Raw genomic sequence first — 19,707 nt, 5'->3', positions numbered from 1 at the left:
CAGTTAGTTTTGAATAGGCAAAAACAAAAGATCATAAATAATGTTACCAAAATTATATGTAAATGTATAATTAAATGCTCATGCAAGCTCATATGCAAAATTGGAAGTGGTAAAGGAAAATTGGGTCACTGGTGTCATGGGGTAGAAGAATGGGGTGTTCAGTGGTTGGGAGATCTTTTATCAAAATAATCCTTTGAACGCTTAAATTTTTACCACGCACAGATGACTCTTTCCAAAGTGTTTTTGTTATTACAAACTGAAGTCCTATTACAAAGTGAAAACAGTAGATAGGCTATGCTTTTTCCTTGGCTTTCTAGTTCAGTTTATAGAAAGAAATATGTTTTTACTGCCAAATCTGTATTTCTGAATATGTAGCACTTATTTATTGTGAGAGTCCCCTCTGAGAGTTTCTTCCCATCCATGTGAGATCTTAGTTTCCTGATCAGGGATTGAACTCTGGCCCCCTGCATTGGGAGCATGGAGGCTTACCCAGGGAAGTCCCTGGTAGAATTTCTTTTCCTCGCATTTCTACCAGCAGTAGGAATTGCTGTTCTTTTTTTTTTTTACCTCTTGCCTTTCTGATAGCTATATTACTGTTGACTGTTGCATTTACTAGCATTTCCATGAATCCTGGTAAATTTGAGAACCTTTTCCTATGCTTATTGGCTACTTAGATTTGGCTCTTCGCTGCATTAGCTAGTCCTGTCTTTTGTCTATTTTTTTCCATTAGCCTCCTTTTTTCCTAAAATGTGCAAAAAGTCTGGTGACTGTTACGAAAATGAACCCTGTCATTTTTCTTTTTTCATGTCTAACATTGGTGTATTTACCTTTTTATGGTATCTCTTGCCCATGTGGGTTTTCAAATTTTGAATATTTGGACATATCTGACACTTCTTTTATGGCTTTTGGTTTAAAAGGTCTCAATTTGGGATCTTTGACGTGATTGTTGATTTAAAACTTCCTGTTTCTTTTTCTAGAATTAGAAAATGTAATTAGTACAGCTGTGGGCAGGTAGTCCTGATTTCCTTTGTGTAACTAATTGACATGGAAATTTTAGTATTCCTATCATCATTACCCCCTCAGTTTCTAACTTTATGTAGCTATGAAAATGAGTATTATAATCATGATTACAGATGTTGTTGAATGGTGCATGCATTAAGACTGCATTCAGATAGTCTAGCTTATGATTTAGAGATGGGCTGAACTCTCATTTGTTGAGCAGACTTGTTTCACTGTAGAAAAAAATTATTATTAAAATACTAATTAAAATGCTGCTTTTACTGAGTTTAAACTGAATATTTTCAGAACTTTTTAGTGAAAATACTTGACATGTTTAATAATTGAGTTGATCTCATCTTCTAATCAGGACATGGGCTGCTTTTCCCTGTTCTCCTTATGTTATATTGCTCCACCCTCCAAATAATCATTTGTATTATTCTAATGCAGCAAAGGTAAGCTTTTATTATTATAAACTGCAGCAAATTAAATGATACTTTCTATTCATAGCTTTACCCTAGTAATACAGAAATGCATGCAGCCTTTCTTACAATGTAGTCATTGAGCACAGATACTGATTTTCATTAGCTGTTTGTAGTTTGGGCTTAAAAGGGCCCAAGAGTATATGCAGCAGGAAAGCAAAATCAGAGAGCTAAGGAAAACAAGCATAAAAGAAGTAACAACTAGTGAGATTTTCTATCTGTTTTCCTCTCTTATAATTGCAGTCTGGGTCGTTTACTGTCTTTGGTTGGAGACCACTGTCCACTGTTAAGATTTTATAGTGGTTGCCTTTGAAAATCTAATAAGGAGCAGGGTATATTAACATCAGATATTTGCACAAAATTATATTACTGTTTATTGAGGTAATATATTAAGTAAAATACACATACTTAGGTGTACTTCACCATCATGTTGATTAGGATCATCTCTGTGGGTGGCAGGTGAGGGTTAATTGTGACAGCATTATTTTCTTTCAGAAAATGAGTCTTAGAGAAAGCCATATATTTCTAAGATCACCCAAAGTTGTCTGCCAGTATGGAAGCTCCATGTCGTACTCAAGGACCCTGTTTCCAGGCTCCTGTGATGCTTGCAGAGCTGGCCTTTCCTTTCTAAAAGACCCTTCAGGGCTCTGACACCCTGCTTTTTGTGCCAGTGAGTGGACCCTCCTGGGGTCAGGGGTCTGCCAATGTGAGAAAAGCCAAGCCTCCCTCCCTTATCCAGGTACCTTTCTTTCTTCATGCCCAAATGCTCCGTGGCCATGTTTCCTGTGTCTCTTCTTTTTCCTATTCACCCCTTTAGCACCAGCAACCATCAGAATTGCCCTTTGCTCCCTAGTCGCAGACATTCACTACCTTTAAATGGTGTATAAAGTCCATCTAAGACCTTGAACATTTCCTGCTTTGTTAGCAATTGGAAAATGACCACAGCCCCTGCCCAGGCCAGGCACTGCCTATTCTGAAGGGCAATGAGAATTATTTAAATCCTAGTGCAGAAACCTTCAAGGATTTGACTATTTCAAATCATTCACGTCACGCCAGCATTTCTGTAAACTCACCGAATGAAAACATGACTTACACTTAAACCTTACACATGGCTTACTTGGACATGGATCTTAATCTTTGACCTAAAATATCAAATGCATTTTTGAATGCTTTTTTTTTCCCCTAAGAAATAATGGCATGGTTTCATATATTTCAGACAGATTGTGTCCGAAGATTTAAAGCTGTAGTTATTTTTCCCTTCATGACTACTGTAATGTTCTGAACAAACATGAATGAAGAGAATAAAAAACATAATCGTATTTGAAAAAAAAAAAAAAAAAGACCAAAACTCACTGAGTAACTCACAGGTACCCAGTTTGGAGAGGAGGGCTGGGTGTTTTGGGGCCAGCAGAGCGCTGGGCTCTAGCCTCTTCTCCAGCCACAAGATGAAGCCTGGGATCACCGTGGTGCTCCCCACCACGTGGGTCCTCAGAGGCCAGTGCTGCCTAACTGCCTGCACTGTGCCCTCACTGGACAATGCCAGGGCTCACCTCTGGCGTTAGTAACAGGAGCCAGGAATTGAATGCTTAACCTCTAGCAACCAAACTGGCAAGCCTTCCCACAGAGCCTGAAAAAGAGGAGTATTTTGAACACAGATCTCTTAAACAGCTGTTGCACTGGCAGAGCAGATGGAGCCAGGGTAGTGTTCAGAACCAAAATAGCAGTTGTATCACAAATTACAGGTGCTTCCAAACAGGCTTGCCTGCACTTTGTGACAAGAAGCCACTCTTCCCACCTGAGGGTTCAGGACGAACCAGAGACAGAGCTGCATGAGCTTCCCGCACGTTGATGGCGACTGTGTCAGTTATCTAGCACACCACCCCGAAGCATAGTGGTTCACAATAATCACCTCCCCTGCAATAGTGTTAAGGGTTGGCTGAGCTTACTAGAAGGCTTCTGGTGGTCAGGCTCAAGGGTATCTCCTTGAGGAGGGATTCAGGTGAGGGCACAGCTGTGGTTGGTAACATTCAAGACGCTCTATCCTCAGGTCTCAGCGAACTGGGGGCCCACTCCAGGCCAAATCCAACCCACAGTTCATTTCTGTACTGCCACAGGCTAAGAATAGTTTTTACATTTTTAAAGGGTTGGAAAACCAAAAGAAAAATCATCTCATGACATGTGAAAATTACATGAAATTCACATTTCGACATCTGTAAGATTTCACTGGCACAGAGCCACCCCTGGCCACATACATAGTTTATGGCGGCTTTTGCACTGTGGTGGCAGAATTGTGTAGTTACAAGCGGAAAATTTTTACTATCTGGCCCTGGATGGAAAGTCTTCTGACCCCTACTCCTAAGTGTCTCTCTACAGACAACTTCATTAACCATCAGTGGGTTATTTTGAGAATGTTTAGTTTTTTTCTTTCTAAATGATGAGGCCAGAGAGAATCCAGCTTGTCACTTGCAAGCATTATCTCCAAATAATGTACTGCGTGCAGGTGTGAGTAATTTGGGGCTTAAGACAACCGTGAATATAATTTTCATTATATGTACTCCATCTTAACATCATCTTTCAGATTACTGGAGTAAATCTGAGGCCACAGTTAACATTTTTATCGATGTATGCAAATAATAGAACCATCTATGATGATCATACAGAGATAAACATTCAGAAGTGTTATCTTCTTTATATGCCATGTTGACTTATTCTATGAGAATTCTTATGCTTCTTTACTCAAATTCACATTCTGAAAATAAATGCTTAGAATAGAAATGATTTTAACAGTTTTAACTGTCAAAGCTGCCTTTCCTTGCTACTACTGTACAGCTGAGTATTTGCAATCTAAGTCATAAGCATGCTTCTGTCTTCCCCACCAGCTGCAGCATGGTCACCAGACATGCAGTTGGAAGCTTGCGATTATTTTTATTTTGGGAAGAAATTAAATAATTGCTGATTTTAAAAAAGGAATCAGAAACAAATACCATTTCTGCCTTCATAATGGGAACCCCAAATGCCTTTCTAAATAAACAACAGCTGGAAAATGCTGAACACAGAATCCTTGCCTTTAAAAAGTTCCCGGCCTTGTAGAGATGAATGGACAAGAAGACATTATGGTATAGGGATTGATAGTGGATCGTTGATGAGCACAAATTACGATGGGGGCACAGAGACTGGGCACCTAAGCTGGTCTAGAAATGTCTGGGAGCCTTGCTAATGGGAACCAATGGGAAGGAAGGCAAGGTGGATCAGCCCAGAGGGTACACACCCAGGCCTGGTGGAGAGCTCATTGCTAGGCCCTCCAGCAGCCTGTCCCAGCTGATAGCACATTGACCTTTATCAGTTTACTTGTTCATCTTTCTCCACAGACTTGGAAGTTTCTTTAAGGCAGAAACTGTCATCTGTCATTGTTATCTGCAGTGCCTGCCTGGTAGTAACTGATGATCAAGAATCATCTAATAAGTGAATATGTGGAAGTTTCTAGGCTAATGAAAATATTCTGTCTCTTAGGCTAATGTTTAAAGAAAATATTTTATGTCTATACAATGGTATATTTAAAAATATGTACTAGTTTGTGGTTGAAGTGCCAATACCAAATTTTGGATGCAAGAACAGGGTCAGGAAAAATAGGAGATGCAAAGACAAGCAAGACACAATCACTGCTCTCCATAAACTTCCAGCTTAAGTAAGATGAGATGGTTGGATGGCATCATTGACTCAATGGACATGAGTGTGAGCGAGCTCCGGGAGTTGGTGATGGACAGGGATGCCTGGCGTGCTGCAGTCCACAGGGTCGCAGAGTCGGACATGACTAAGCGACTAAACTGACTGAGCCCTCCTCTGTGCACCCAGAATAGCTTGTCTTTCATCTGTTTACATTTTGAATAAAGGGCTCCATTTTTTTAAAAAAAAGAAAACTTTAATCAATAAAAGACCAAGTTTTCTCAAAATACTTACATATTCTACCCCCCCCCCTCCCCACCGCATTTAGACTGGAAGGAAATTTAATGGAGAGAACAGAAAATTTACATTTTTAGATATTTTCATATTCCTCCTGGATTCCATCTTCATTTGTCCTGAGTTGCCTTTAACACTTTTCTAACAGGTATTATATAGCAATGTACAGATATTTACAGTAATGGTTCATTCCCATATACTGTAATATCACTTAATATTTGCCAATACACAGGAAAAAAAAAGCTTCTATGCATATCCTTTCTAAAATTACTGCAAAATATCAAGGTTCTATATTTTTTTCTACTTTATATACAGTAGTGTATATGTTAATCCAAACCTAATTTATGCCTCCCCTTCCAAGGTTCTATATTTAATGCCAGTTATTCTAAGATGCTTAATTCAAAACTGTTATCTAATTTCTCTATAGGATGTTGGATTTCAAAAAATCCAATTTTCAAAACAGGATTGTATAAGATCATCTTAAGGACCCATATACAACGAATCCTTCTATGAGGTTTGTAGGGAATAATGAGCCAAAAGACATTTAGGTACAGTATTCTTTATTATAAACAATCAGATAACAGTGTAAGTGTGCATTTGAAGGATAATTGAGGCCTAGCTATAATAAAAAAGATGACTTAAATAGAAATAGTTTCTTTTTTGTTAGTTTGTTTTACATTAATTTGAACTTAACATATGCCAAGATCATGTAATTTGTCATATAGTTCGGCCATTAAATCGTTAACAAGAGCAGACAAAATTTGGAATGCATGTTCCATTTTGCTTTATTTGTTGACTACGTATACCGAATATTCAGGACATACTCAAAGTTAAGCCGGTGCTTGAAGTCTTAACAGGCAATACCTAAAAAATGTTTTTGTTGCTGTGACAGGGTATTCACTTCCTAAGAAGACAATGAAAAGGAGATTCTAAATGCTAGGTGGTTGTCCAACCTTTTCTGATTTAAACTGAGTGTAAAAAAAATATAAAGTAAATGTATTGAGAATTGACATCTTAATAGTTCCAAAGCACTGGTAGGTATTAAAATATCATCTAACTAAAAATTTTTACATCTCAAATTTTTAACAGGAGAAAAAACAAAACCCAGACTTGAACAGCACTATAAATGTTCTGAGTCTTGTCAGCAGGCCAGATGTTACTGTTCTCTATTGCCTTGTCTACGGCAACCTTAAACATGTTTGGCAATTGCTGATGCAATTAATGGCTCAGCATGTCCACTTTGCTCACGAGCCTATAAAAGAATGTGAAGACATCGTTTGGACTGTCTACCTCAAGGATTGAATGTTAAATAAGCACATTTAGAAGTCAGAAATCAAATCCTTGCATTACAATTTTTAACAATTCTTACCAGAAAAAAATGTAAAAGCCTGATCTAAAATGTGACTATGTTACAATGACTTAAGGGTTAATTTCCCATCACTTCTAAATTCTCTGAATTTCACAGTATCTTGATAAAGGCTTTTGGTGAGATAGACCTGGTAGTGATGCATACGTACCACTTTAATCATTTATTTTTTGAAGATGTCCTGGTTTCCCAAAGCTGCGTGGAAAGCCAGTGTATCTTTTCATGTCACTTATAAGCAACTAGTACCGATTAATTCTGTAAAGGTGTAAGATTACCAGAGGAGGAGTCTGACCACTGACGGATAAAGCGATGTTTGATCCCTGGAGCCCAGACCACATGTACCTCATGCTGTTTTGTGCAGCAGGACTCGTTTGAGGAAGACTTCACCACACTAATGCCTTTTCCAAGGAAAGGGGACATAGGGAATTACTGGAAAACAGGGAAGCAAGAGGAGAAAAATCCAGCTTTGAGACACAAGAAAAGCCTCATTTATCCAAGGATGTCTTCATCCATGACTTGATTGCTCAGAAGAGCAAGAAAATCAGTTTCAAAATAGAGAATTAGGAAAGCAATTACACTTTTTTCAAGCATAAGAAAGAGCGCATGTTTTGTTTTAATAGTTCTTGAAACATGAGGATGATTCTACAGATTTCCGTGTAGACTCTCAGCTCCAGAGGGCTGGGACGGTTTCTTGTGCACATTGACTCCACAGTACCTAACACTGTGCCAGGCACATACATAGTTGGTGAACCAACAAACTACAGCATTCTCTAAACACTAAACGGACCACCTAACTTTACTGTAAAATGTGATATTTTCTATTGTATATATGAAAGCTTCTAGGTAACACTAGTCATTACAAGAGGTGACGGCAGTAGCTCACGCATACATTGTTTTCATATGATCATTCCTACCTTGAATACAATTTAATGAGAAACAGCTACTATATACTAATGCTAGAAAGAGTTGAGACAGAATGTATAAATGAAGAAACCTCCTGGATCACTGAAGTACCGTCTGTTAACAAGCATAATTACCTTCTTAAATTATACATTTTAAAGAGGGTGTGAAATAATTTTCCAAGCAATGCAGTGTTTAGTGGGTCAGAAATATATATATATATATATATCAAAGTACCTAGAAATTTGGTAAATGGCCCTCTCTTTATCATCCAAGGGTAAATAACAGGTTTTGGTATTTTGTATGCATTTTTTAAAATGTCCTGTTATTCAGGACCACTGTTCGTCAGAAATGATAGGGATTATGGAATTACTCTTATTTGGGAACTTATTTCCAGGTATGAGGCTTTAGTTTTATAAGAGGCTACCACCTATGACCAGCAGGTCACTTAATCAGTAGAGACACTAAGTTAAAGAACTCACATGGATTGCAGCAACGTGTCTAGGTTTTCTCAGAGGCTTCAGTGAACGTTGAGTCATCTGTGAAGAGTTAGTATTTACCAATGTGTGAGGAACATGCGGCAAAATGTGCCCTCGCCTAGAGACTGTGAACGTGGGAATGTGAGAAGGAATAAGTAAACACAGGGTGTTTTTGTCCGATGCTCTTATTCTACTGCTGCTTCTACACACACACATGGGACTTAAACACGAGGCCAGCAAGCATGCTGTGCAGACTAAGATCTGCAGAGCTGCCTGCCCTGAGTCACCAGGAGAACTTACGTGGAACTTAATGTGATTTCCTACGTGGAAGGCAGGCATCTCTGTGGGTGATGCATGGATTAAGAAAGTGCTGGTCTTATTTTGCAGTTGGGGGATATAGCTCATTTCATGCTATTTTCATATTTATAATATCTTCCCATATTAGAGTCATTTATTCTATTTTTTCTGTACAGTGGTAAGATAATGAGGCAACCTGGCTCTCAGCTTCACAGTTTCTTTCTTTTCCAATCACAGTTTTAATTTGTTTAAAAGGTACCATTCATATCAGCACAACAGTCTACCTACAGGTATTTCAACTTCAGAAATAAAGCTTATATGACTTGTTTTACATAACTGATTTTACAAGCTTGATTTTCTTTTTTTGTCAGCATTTGAAGTGAGGTTATTTAAATGTTACAGGTTTGTTTTGTCCAAAGTGTTATTTGCCCTAGTGCTGCTAGTACCTGATTTTTGCTACGTAAACAGTTTTAGTATTTTTCTGGACTGGCCACACAATATGCCTTATGTGACACGGCAGACGGAAGCTGCCTTTGTTCTGCCAGCACCCTTCAAACACTGTCCACAGACTTGCCTCTCATTTGTTCTCTCCCACAAAAGAAGCTGCTGCTTATTAGAGCGTAGGCGCGAAAAACCTGCTTTTCTCATTGCGTTGTAGTGGCATCAGGTTAACTAGAAAGCACAAACCAAGATGGTGATACAAAATATGAAGAGTATATATTAAATGTATTTACATGTGTACTTAGAAACTTCAGTTAGTCGTGAATCTGAAATGATATAAGCCACTGCTTGCAACAGCATCTACCCTATAGAAATGTGTGGTGAGACAGGACTGTTAAGACACCGAAGAAATCGGGTTGTGTGGGGAGCCCATCTGAGTCAGAACTTTGTCCAGCCACTGCAGCGGTCCATGAAGGTGGATCTCAATCCAGCAGGGCGTGCTTGTGACATCCTGGCGATGGTACTCGGCTCCCCAGCCCTGAAAAGCAAAAACGGAGCCACGTGATTGTGCCAGATTTCCAGGCAGCCTCCAGGGGCACGAAACAGGCCTGCTGGACACAGCCCACCCACCAGGGCAGCTTCTGGGACCTGAGAACATGAACTCTGCATTCCTGCAAGTACAAGACAACCTTTTCATCAGCCAGACACCCTAAGATGAGTCCCCATCCCAGGTATCCTCCTGGGCTCGCAACTAAATCCATGGACCTAGAGAGGGCCTGGGTTCCAGCCACGTCAGAGACACTGGGAAATCATGCTGTCTTCCCCAGGGAAGGGAGCTTGAATGCATGTTCACCCCCTTAATGCTGAAGTCCGTGTTTTGCATGAAACAGAACAATGGCTGGATCTGAAAGTTGTTAAGTGAGAGCTGAAGGTGCTCTCTGTTACTCAGGGTTGATGAAGAAAGCTTGTTTCCCCTCTCCCATGCTGGCTCACTTATGGCAATTTGCCTTTGGTGACCATCCCCAGGAGAGATCACAAAAAATAAGTTTTGTTAACATCCATGACCTCACATGGTTGCAATTTTTTATTGTGGTGAGAACTTACCAATTTCTTTTACACTGATCACCTATAGTTATATTTGCTAGGAATCTTTTTTTTTAAGTCCCTGCAATATTAGTAACAGTTTATTTTGTGAATTATGTGGTTTTATGAATTTAAAGGCTACATATATGAGAAGTACATCTAGTTGATCTTAGGAAAGTCAAATTCCTATACAAGTTTATAATACAGTAAAATTATTATGTCTGAGACATTGGCCATCTCATCCCAATTTTTAAAACAGGCCTAGAAAAAAGTACGTCAAATGGTTGCTTATTATTGCCCTCTGCTGGCTCTAAAGCATCAGAATGTTTGAAAAGACTTTCAGGTATTTGTTAATTGCCTGACGGTGTAAAAATGCTTTTAAAGCTTAACAGTAAATTTGAATAAGGGCTTCCCTGGTGGCCCTTAGATGGTAAAGAATCTGCCTGCAATGCAGGGGATCTCGGTTCGATCCCTGGGTCAGGAAGATCCCTGGAGAAAGGAATGGCTACCCACTCCAGTATTCTTGCCTGGAGAATTCCATGGACAGAGGAGCCTGGGGGGCTACAGTCCAAGGGGTCACAAAGAGTCGGACACAACTGAAACGACTTAGCACGCATGCAAATTTGAATGAAACTGTTTTGTCACCATGAAAAAAATGAATTCAAGAAGTCATTTTCTAAACTGGAAACTCTATTCTTGATTCTCATTTTTTAAATACTGAAATTATAAATAAGAGTGTTGAAAAATGGGACACATTTTTCTGTAATTCTGTAAAATGGTAATTTTACAGAACTAATAAATACATTTTTCTGTAATTCTGTAAAATGGTAATTTTACAGAATTAATAAATAAATTTTTTCTTTGAAAAAATCTGGAACAAGCCATACTGATACCCCTTGAATAGATAGGTCACCATGGGAAAACTGTCACATATACTCAGTTTGACAAACAAGCTCAGATTTGGAAACACCAGAATTATTTGCAAGTGCTTTGTGAGGAATGAAACAGATGATAAGCTGAGGGCTTAGCTTCAACACGCAAATCCAGTTTTTCCTTCCCACTAAGTTAACTCCCTCCATTCTCCAACCTTCACATCAACTTTAATTAAAGAACTAATTGAGAAATTCACAAATATTCATAAGCAGAACATCTACTACTGCATGAGAATTAATCATGAGCCCCATAATGTTTTTACCCCAACCTGTTTATTCCTTTGTAAACAGCACTTAATTCATACTCCCTTGTATTAGACCCAGTCCTGTTTTGTAGCTTATTTATAAATACAATCGCCTCTGTTTGCCTGTCTGCTTTGTAAGAGTAAGGAGAGTGTCTTATTCAATTTCAGGTAAATTCACCATTTACTGAGTGACCATAGTGCTCAGCAATTTGAGGGAAGAAAAAAAAAATCTCTGTAGCATTAAGTCCTATACAACCATCATAGTCACTTTATCTTCTTTATTTAAAGAAAAATCAGGTAACTGTCTTAACTTGGATTTCCTCCAAAAGTAATATACTTAAGAATTTTCTTAAAAATGCTAAACAAGAGATGTCATACTCACGGAGGAGCTCTTCTGAAAAACAATTGAGAGTTTTCCTCCCAAAATGCTGTCTACTTGCCCTGGCTGTCCAACTGTCACATCAGTCGAAGACTGTTTAAAAATATATATATTTTTTACTTATTTATTTTCTTATTTGGCTGTACTGGGTCTTAGTTGTGGCACACAGGATATTTAGTTGACCCACGTGGGATCTAGTTCCCTGACTAGGGATCGAACGTGGGGCCCCTGCACTGAGAGCAGGGAGTCTTAGCCACTGGACTGCTCCGGAAGTCCTGTGCTCTTGGTCTCTTTCTTACACTCGGGAAGTGAGCACTCCTTACCTTGACAAAACTCATCCTGATGGTGCACATCTTGGTCAGCTCGTAGACGACTTCAAATCCGTGGTGCACAGACTGGGCGAGCAGCTGAGCGAACAGCTGGTTGTTGAAGATCTTGAGGCTGCAGCCGCTGGGGATCTTGCAGACGGTGGCTGGGTGGAAGCCGTGCTGATAGTTGCAGTTCCGGCTCTGCACGAAGATGCTGCTGTCACTCACACACTCGGCATAGACCTCTCCCCCGACGTAGTACAGGTGCACGCCTGTGAGGCAAAAACAGTCTTCCAACACCAGCACTGAATTCCACTTAGACTTAGCCCCCTTCCCATCTCATCCGCCTCTGTCACCTAAAGAGACGTGACTATCAACTGTGAGGTTAATTTTAATATCACCAATCATTGATTAGTACCACGAGTGCCCCCAAGGTTGACCTGCTTTAATTATCACCTGTATTTTCTCCATGAGTGCATTTAAAAGTATATTGCAACTCAGGTTTGCATAGCCAAGAACAAAGAAGGAGGCTGGCATGTATTAATACTGCTCCTGTCACTTGCAGCCTCATGCTTGTTCATTCTAAAAGGCAGATCTCATACTATTAGAGGCAAAATAACAACATAATGCAGAAAACATCAAATAGTCCTTCAGGACATGTAGAAGTAAAGAACTTGACACAGTAAGTACCACGGTAATGTTACTTACATGAATATACTAAATCCACTTCAGAGGACATGATAAATGAAGTCTACATTTTATTTTACTAACAATTATAAATCCTTTTCTCTTAGTACCTCAAAGAGACCTATTCCATTTTAAAGCTTATCACCTACATTTACAGGTCATAGAAATAATGCCTATTTTTACCTACAGTGAAATTCATGCCACATTTTCAGATAAAATATAAAGACTCAATCAAAATGTAGTTTATGCTATTTCATCTCATGTTCTTAGAACTAAAAGGTGAAGAGGGTCTTGAGAATGTTGTTGCTCAAAGTACATTTTAGTTGATGCTCTTCCTCCAAATTCTGGGTTTAAGACTCAACATAAATTTGTAACAAGGGACTGGAGTTAGGTGAGGTGAAGATGTTCTAGTCTAGGGAATATTAAGTACCAGAACAACTGTTCCCCAACCTTTTAGCAGAAACAAAATCTCTTATCTCCAGGTGTCAACATGGTTGTAAATACAATCTCCATGCAGTGGCAAGGGGATTGTAGAAATTATCTTGAATCTACTTATAGGGACAGATTTCAGTACTTAAAAAAAACCAAACACACACTTTTAAATAATACAACTGAAAGACTTCCAGGGCTTCTCAGACCTGCATTTAGGAAACTTGACCGACATAGCCACTCAGTTTCTTTGTCAGGATCTAAGTAGCAATGGAGGCAATTTTTGCACTATTATGTAACTACTTCCTGCCAGCTTTATGGTTTCCTTTTCCCATCTCCTTTCCCTTAATACAATTTTAGAAAAGAATGGCTTTCAGGGTCATGTATGCAAACCACAGACTCCAACACAGTCTGAAGAAACTGATTCAGGGTCACAATGATAAAGCTCTTGATACTCGGGTCAAGGTTCCCCTCTCACTGCCTCAGTCAGACCAGGTCCCCTCCTCTGCTCAGCCTTCCTTTTCTGCCTCACCTCCATGATTCTCTCTCCTGAACGCCCTGGGGTCTGATCCCCATGGCCCTGGGCCTGAGGAGTAGGCAGAAGGATGGTCCTAATTGGCTGGGACACAGTACTGGACCCACATGTGGGAGGTGTGTGTTATTAGTTGCTCAGTCGCGTCTGACTCTTTGCGACCCCATGGACTGTATGTAGCCCATCAGGCTTCTCTGTCCATGGGATTCTCCAGGCAAGAATATTGGGAGTGGGTTGCCATGCCCTCCTCCAAGGGAATCTTCTGGACCCGGGGACTAAACAAGGGTCTCCTGCATTGCAGGCATATTCTTTACCATCTGAGCCACCTGGGAAGCCCAGACTTACTTGGCTGGACCCACATATTGGGAGGTGAGACAGGGGCAAATCCAACCAGACTTCATTAAAAACTCCCAGGGGAAGGCCTGCCTCTGGGGTGGCGGGAGAGCAGGTCATCAAATTGCCAGAGCATGAGGCTGCTAAGTGTTCAGTATGTCTTTGAGTTGAATGCCCTTCAAATACATAATCCTCCTAGAGCTTACTAAGAACAGATAAGATTTTTTTGCTATCTGACTCTGGTCTTTATTTAGGGGATGATTTTCAATCCTGTTAAAAGTCTTATCTGCAACCACAGACATCCTGGCGGAGCACAGAAAGCAGAGAAGAGCCTGGATGGGGAGGCAGCAGTTCAGCATCCTGAGTGAGAAGAAGGGGCAGAGCGGATGGGATGTGCCCAGAGAAGCCCTGAGCCGGCCCTGGTCGCCGGAACAAGGAGGGATATTCAACCCCATGATGAAGAAGGCTAGAGACAGCAGCATCTAAAGAGTCAAGTAAGCAAGGGATTTTATTCGCATCCATTTGACAGGCCAGAAGCCTGGCTTTAAACCACATCTGCGAGGTGCTAAATTGCCACGGAGAACAGTGAGCAGATAAACACCCAAAGAAGGTGCCACAACTCGTGAGCCCACATGCTACAACTACTGAAGCTCTAGAGCAGGTGCCCTGCAGTAAGAGAAGCCACTTAATGAGTAGCCTGCGCATAGCAACTAGAGAGTAGCCTCTGCTTGCTGCAATTAGAGAAAGCCCAGCACAGCAATGAAGACTCGGCACAGTTTGACAAGAAAACACAAAACTAAAGTAAATAATAAATAAATAAATTATAAAAATAATATAAAAGTAAAGGTTTCCAGACCTACAGCAGGGCTTTGGGCCAGAGGATGGAGGTGGGCCTGCCCAAGACTGTGACCGCAGCTGTGCACTACACAAACCCAGGGTGTGCCTCAGACTTCCGAGATTTGTATGGTTATTACAAGACTCCTCCAGCAGATGGCAGCAGGGGCTCCTTTCAATTCACACAGAGCCGCCTCCGGGCTGGTACACAGTCAGTCCCCTCAAGCTATTACTTGAAGACATCTCTGGACAAATAGGATGAACAAGCAAGCAGATTTGGGGCTTCCCTGGTAGCTCAGCTGGTAAAGAATCCAATTGTAATGCAAGAGACCCCAGTTTGATACCTGGGTGGGGAAGATTCCTTGGAGAAGGGATAGGCTACCCACACCAGTATTCTTGGGCTTCCCTGGTTACTCAGATAGTAAAGAATCTGCCTGCAATTTCAAAAACCTGGGTTCAATCCCTGGATTGGGAAGATCCCCAGGAGGAGGTAATGGCAACCCACTCCAGTATTCTTGCCTGGAGAATCCCATGGACAGAGGAGCCTGGCTGGCTATAGTCCATGGGGTCGCAAAGAGTCCGACACGACTGAGTGACTAAGCACAGCACTGAGCCCCAGTGAACGCCCCACTGTGCATGCACACACTCAGTGATTCTGCCAAGGTGGGTGCCCCTTGGCACTACTTTCTCTCTCTCTACTCTCTCACTACCACTCTTGACTGCAGCAACCCCAGCTCGCCTGGACATACCGGGTCCCACCCCATCCTCACAGGAGCAGGAAAGCCCACTAGAAGAAATGTTGAAAATACTGAGATGCAAAGAATACAGATCAGCCACAAATCCACAACCTAGAAATAATCAGTACTAACATCTGTCATATACTTTCAGTCTTTCATGTGTACATTTTAAATAAAATTGGGATCATACTCTATAGGCTTTTTTATAACCTTTTTTCACTATTAAAATACTGACAACATTTTCTCATGATATTAAGTATTCTTCAGTATCCTGTGTAATTACTGCAACAGTATGATGTTCTGTGTTAAATATTTTTTAGGACTTGCTTTTTCAGGGATGAGAAACTTCACACACATTCAAAGGCAGAATGGAAAGGATGTTTTGAGACCAGGAAACTAAATCCACTGGGAAAGAAGGGATCCAAAAATCACCTTGAGGGACTTGCCTGGTGATCCAGTGGCTAAGACTCCACACTCCCAATCCCGGTGTCCAGGTTCAATCCCTGGTCAGGGAACTAAATCCCTCGTGCTATAACTAAAACCCAGCATAGCCCCAAAAATAATTTTTTAAACAATGAAAAAAAAAATCACCTCGAGGTACAGACCCTGCTTCTAAGGAACTGACAAACTAAACCCTTGTCTCAGGATAATTCCTTACACGAAAAAGGGAAGCATTACTAGATCTCCACAGAACAACTTGAGATGTACAAGAAAATAAAGTTTCATAAAAAAGTGAAAAACTGCTTCTCAAAGCAATTCCATGATTTGAAATCTATGATATTATGTCTGGGAAGGTCCAGGTTTGCCTCATTCAGTGCGTGCGTATGCGTGCTAGGTCATTTCAGCCTTGTCTGACTCTCTTCAATCCAACGGACTGTAGCCCACCAGGCTCCTCTGTCCATGGGATTCTCCAGGCAAGAACACTGGAGTGAGCTGCCATTTCCTTCTCCAGGGGATCTTCCTGACCCAGGGATCAAACCCACGTCTCTTAGGTCTCCTGCACTGGCAGGCGGGTTGTTGACCACTAGTGCCACCTGGGAAGCCCCGGTAAAGTTCAATACGTGGGGCTAATGCCTCAGGAACTATCAGTCACCCCTCTCTTCTCCCATGGGAGGAAGAACAGCCAGCAGCCAGGACACACGCAGCTCGTCTACAGCTGCAAAGAAGAAACATGTCCGTCCTGCCCAAGTGTTCTTTCACACCAAGAGCTGGGAGCAGGCTCCTCATGTGGGTCAGTGGCGCTGTGGGCAGTGACAGCGCAACCAGAGGTGCTCAGAACGGACACTGCTATTGATTAGGATTATATTATGTTGTGCATGTCTAAGAAATATAACCCGAACTCGATGACCTTAAGAGCACACGTATGCCCACGCAGTCCTTTCAAAACTGCGGCTTTCCTCAGTGTTTGGAAATCAGGGCCATCTTAAAAGCCACTCTAAAAAATCAGGCATGCTGTATACTCCAGTGACCCAAACTGGCTATTCCATCATTCCCCAAACCTCAGGAAATAACCTTGCCTTTATTTTGGGCAATCACAGACAGGTATGACATGTCAGCAGTTCTTCATCTTTTTCCCCAATAATGATGCTAATAATCCTCCCATGGAGCTCAGTGTAACTCAGTGTGGGACTGCTTTTCTGGAGTATTCTTGGGGGGAAAACACAAAATATCTTCTGGTTTACATTTTTAAAGTAAATGGTTGTACAATTTCAACACTGCAGTACTACGAGGGCCTTATTTCCACATCTCAGAGTTGATTATGACATATTGTGGCTGTGGCATACGACAACCATTTTCATTCCATATCAAAAGATTCAATTCCTCAAGCACTGAACCAAGAGGGGTGCTGAGACGAAAAACCAGGAGGGTCACTCCCCTCTAGCAGAAGGGAGCAACTGGGCCTGAGAGACAGAGCCATGGGTGCAAAATCTATCCCTTGTGGGACCATGGGTAAGCTACTGAACTCTTCTGAGCTTCTGCTGCCTCACCTGTAAAATGGGACGAAGAAATCCTAACTTGTAGAGTGACTACAGAGCAGTAATATGTGGAAGTGCCTGCAGGGTGCCTCTCGGATCTGGGATCTGTGGGGGTAGCTGAATCATTCAGGAGAGGTCAGGCAGTTTGCCTGGTTTTTAAGGAGGAGTATGGACAGACCTCAGGTTAGAAGGCAGTGTTCCAGGTTCTTTGAGGTCCTGCCTCTGATACTGAAGCTGCAGCCTCTGAGATTCTAGCGCTAACTTGCTAATGGCTATTTAAAGCTCTTGGCCAGAGAGGTCAAAGCAATAGATGTGTTAACTGTTGCAAGGTTACAGAGAAAGGCTTCGTGCCAACCCCTCTGCCTCACGGTGCATGGCATTAGATGGAGAACAGGATGAAAGAGCACGGTGAGTCAGCCCGTGAACCATCACCACCACAGACAAAAGCTCAAAGTACACGCACTGCTGACAGGGCGGCAGCACGGATCTCTTCAGTGGATCGCCATCTTCCATAAGTGGCAAGCAACACGCGCCAGAAGTGACCTCGAAGCCACTGATAACTACTGAGGGGAGAAATGGCCCATTGTTAACTATAACAAAAGAATCTTTATAGGTGTCTCACCCCCCACAACGCACAGGCTCATTGCGATATAATAGCCAGGGGATCCTTTTACAGTGAAAACTCAGATCTATAAACTCCAACTTAACTCCACCTTCTTGTATCACACACACAAAGCTAAAGCACTCCGCATGGCTCCCAGGCCATGTGACCCGGTCCTGTCCCCTCCTCCTCTATGACTTCCTAGCCCCCTTGCTCACTCTGTTCCACTCGCCCTGGCATTGCTGCTGTTCCTCACACTGTGCCAGGCAGGTTCCAGGGCCCTTGCACATGCTGCTCCCTTTGCTCAGAAAGGTACCCACACTGCCGAATCCCTGTTTAGCTCTCGACTCAGATGTCACTTCCTTAGCAAGCCTGCCTGCCTGCCTAGCTCCCCCATCCTCCCCCATTCTCTTCCCCTCCTTTGTTTTTCTCTAGATACTTACCATTTGACTGTGTGTGTGTGTGTGTGTGTGTGTGTGTGTGTGGATGTATGTATGTGTATGCATGCGTGTGTACTAAGTCACTTCATGTCATATCCGACTGTTTGTGACCCTGTGGACTATAACCAGCCAGACTCCTCTGTCCACGGGATTCTCCAGGCGAGAATACTGGAGTGGGTTGCCACGCCCTCCTCCAGGGGATCTTCCTGACCCACGGATCAAATGCATGTTTCTTACATCTCCAGCATTGGGTGGCAAGCTCTTTACCACTAGTGCCTCCTGGGAAGCCCCCATGTATGTGTGTGTGTGTGTGTGTGTATAATTTCTTGTTTGTCTTTCTTTAGTAGTAGATAATCCACAAAGCCAGGAGTTTTTTGTTTTGTTTTGCTTGTTTCCCATTGCTATATCCCAAGTGGCAGAATTGCTTGGCCCAGAGTGGATGCTCAATAAATATTTGTGAGATGAATGTGTATCTCTGAAGTTTGAGCATCTCCCGTAACTAACTCCGCAGTTAACGGAATTAGTTAGTTAACTAACAAGCTAACTTGCTCCCTAACCTTGGGATGCGTTTGGCTGCAAACTTACTCAGGCTGGTGCTCCAGAAAGCCATGCAGCTAAGAACCAGGGAAGCCACAGGAGCCCCTGAGAGAGGTCCCCCTGACCTCACATAAGACCAATCACTCTTGCTTTGGAAATATTCCATGCCATGCTTTATGGCATGTCTTGTAGCCACCCTCCACCCCGCCTTTTTTTCCCCCAGTTCAGTTCAGTTGCTCCATCGTGTCCGACTCTTTGCGACCCCATGAATTGCCACGGCACGCCAGTCCTCCCTGTCCATCATCAACTCCCGGAGTTCACTCAAACTCATGTCCATCGAGTCGATGATGCCCCCCAAACCCCACACATCAAGGCAATTCCAAAGCAGCTTTCTGAGAAAACTGTGCCTTTGCCTTGGGTACCCTGTTGAGGCTGGGGTGTCCCTCCATCCAGGTGAGTGCTTCCTAGGCTCTCTGGATCTTGCTCTGATGTTTTTTTAACCCTGTAGATTATCTCTCAGTTAGTAACATGACACCAGCCCTCCACGTCTATCCATCCACATCAGCAGCACCTTGAACAAACTGCTTTCAGAAAGCTTCCCAGAAGGTATTCAACACTCTCTGCATATTTTAATTCTATTTTTAGATCAAGTGGCTTAAGTAGAAGTCTCTCTTGCGGACCAATCTGCAAAGCCCTGCAGCAAATGGCTCTACAGCAGCACATTTTAACATTCTAT

At 42.0% G+C, this 19,707-nt stretch overlaps 1 protein-coding gene across 1 annotated transcript in view; it reads right to left on the bottom strand.

The window, feature by feature from the left end:
- Positions 1-5,978: 5,978 nt before the first annotated feature.
- Positions 5,979-19,707, bottom strand: part of SMAD9 (SMAD family member 9) — a 66,310-nt gene continuing 52,581 nt past the window's right edge. The window contains exons 5-6 of the mRNA XM_019971390.2: positions 11,881-12,137; positions 5,979-9,456 (exon numbers count right to left, since the gene is read on the bottom strand). Of these exons, the coding sequence (XP_019826949.2) occupies positions 9,313-9,456; positions 11,881-12,137 (401 nt within the window). The 3' untranslated portion in view covers positions 5,979-9,312. The remainder of the gene's footprint in view (positions 9,457-11,880; positions 12,138-19,707) is intronic.

The sequence above is a fragment of the Bos indicus genome, chromosome 12 (genome assembly GCF_029378745.1).
Source record: "Bos indicus isolate NIAB-ARS_2022 breed Sahiwal x Tharparkar chromosome 12, NIAB-ARS_B.indTharparkar_mat_pri_1.0, whole genome shotgun sequence".
Classification (NCBI taxonomy): domain Eukaryota; kingdom Metazoa; phylum Chordata; class Mammalia; order Artiodactyla; family Bovidae; genus Bos; species Bos indicus.
The sequence above is the reverse complement of the archived record's forward strand: the minus strand, read 5'-3'. Positions and strand labels throughout refer to the sequence as shown.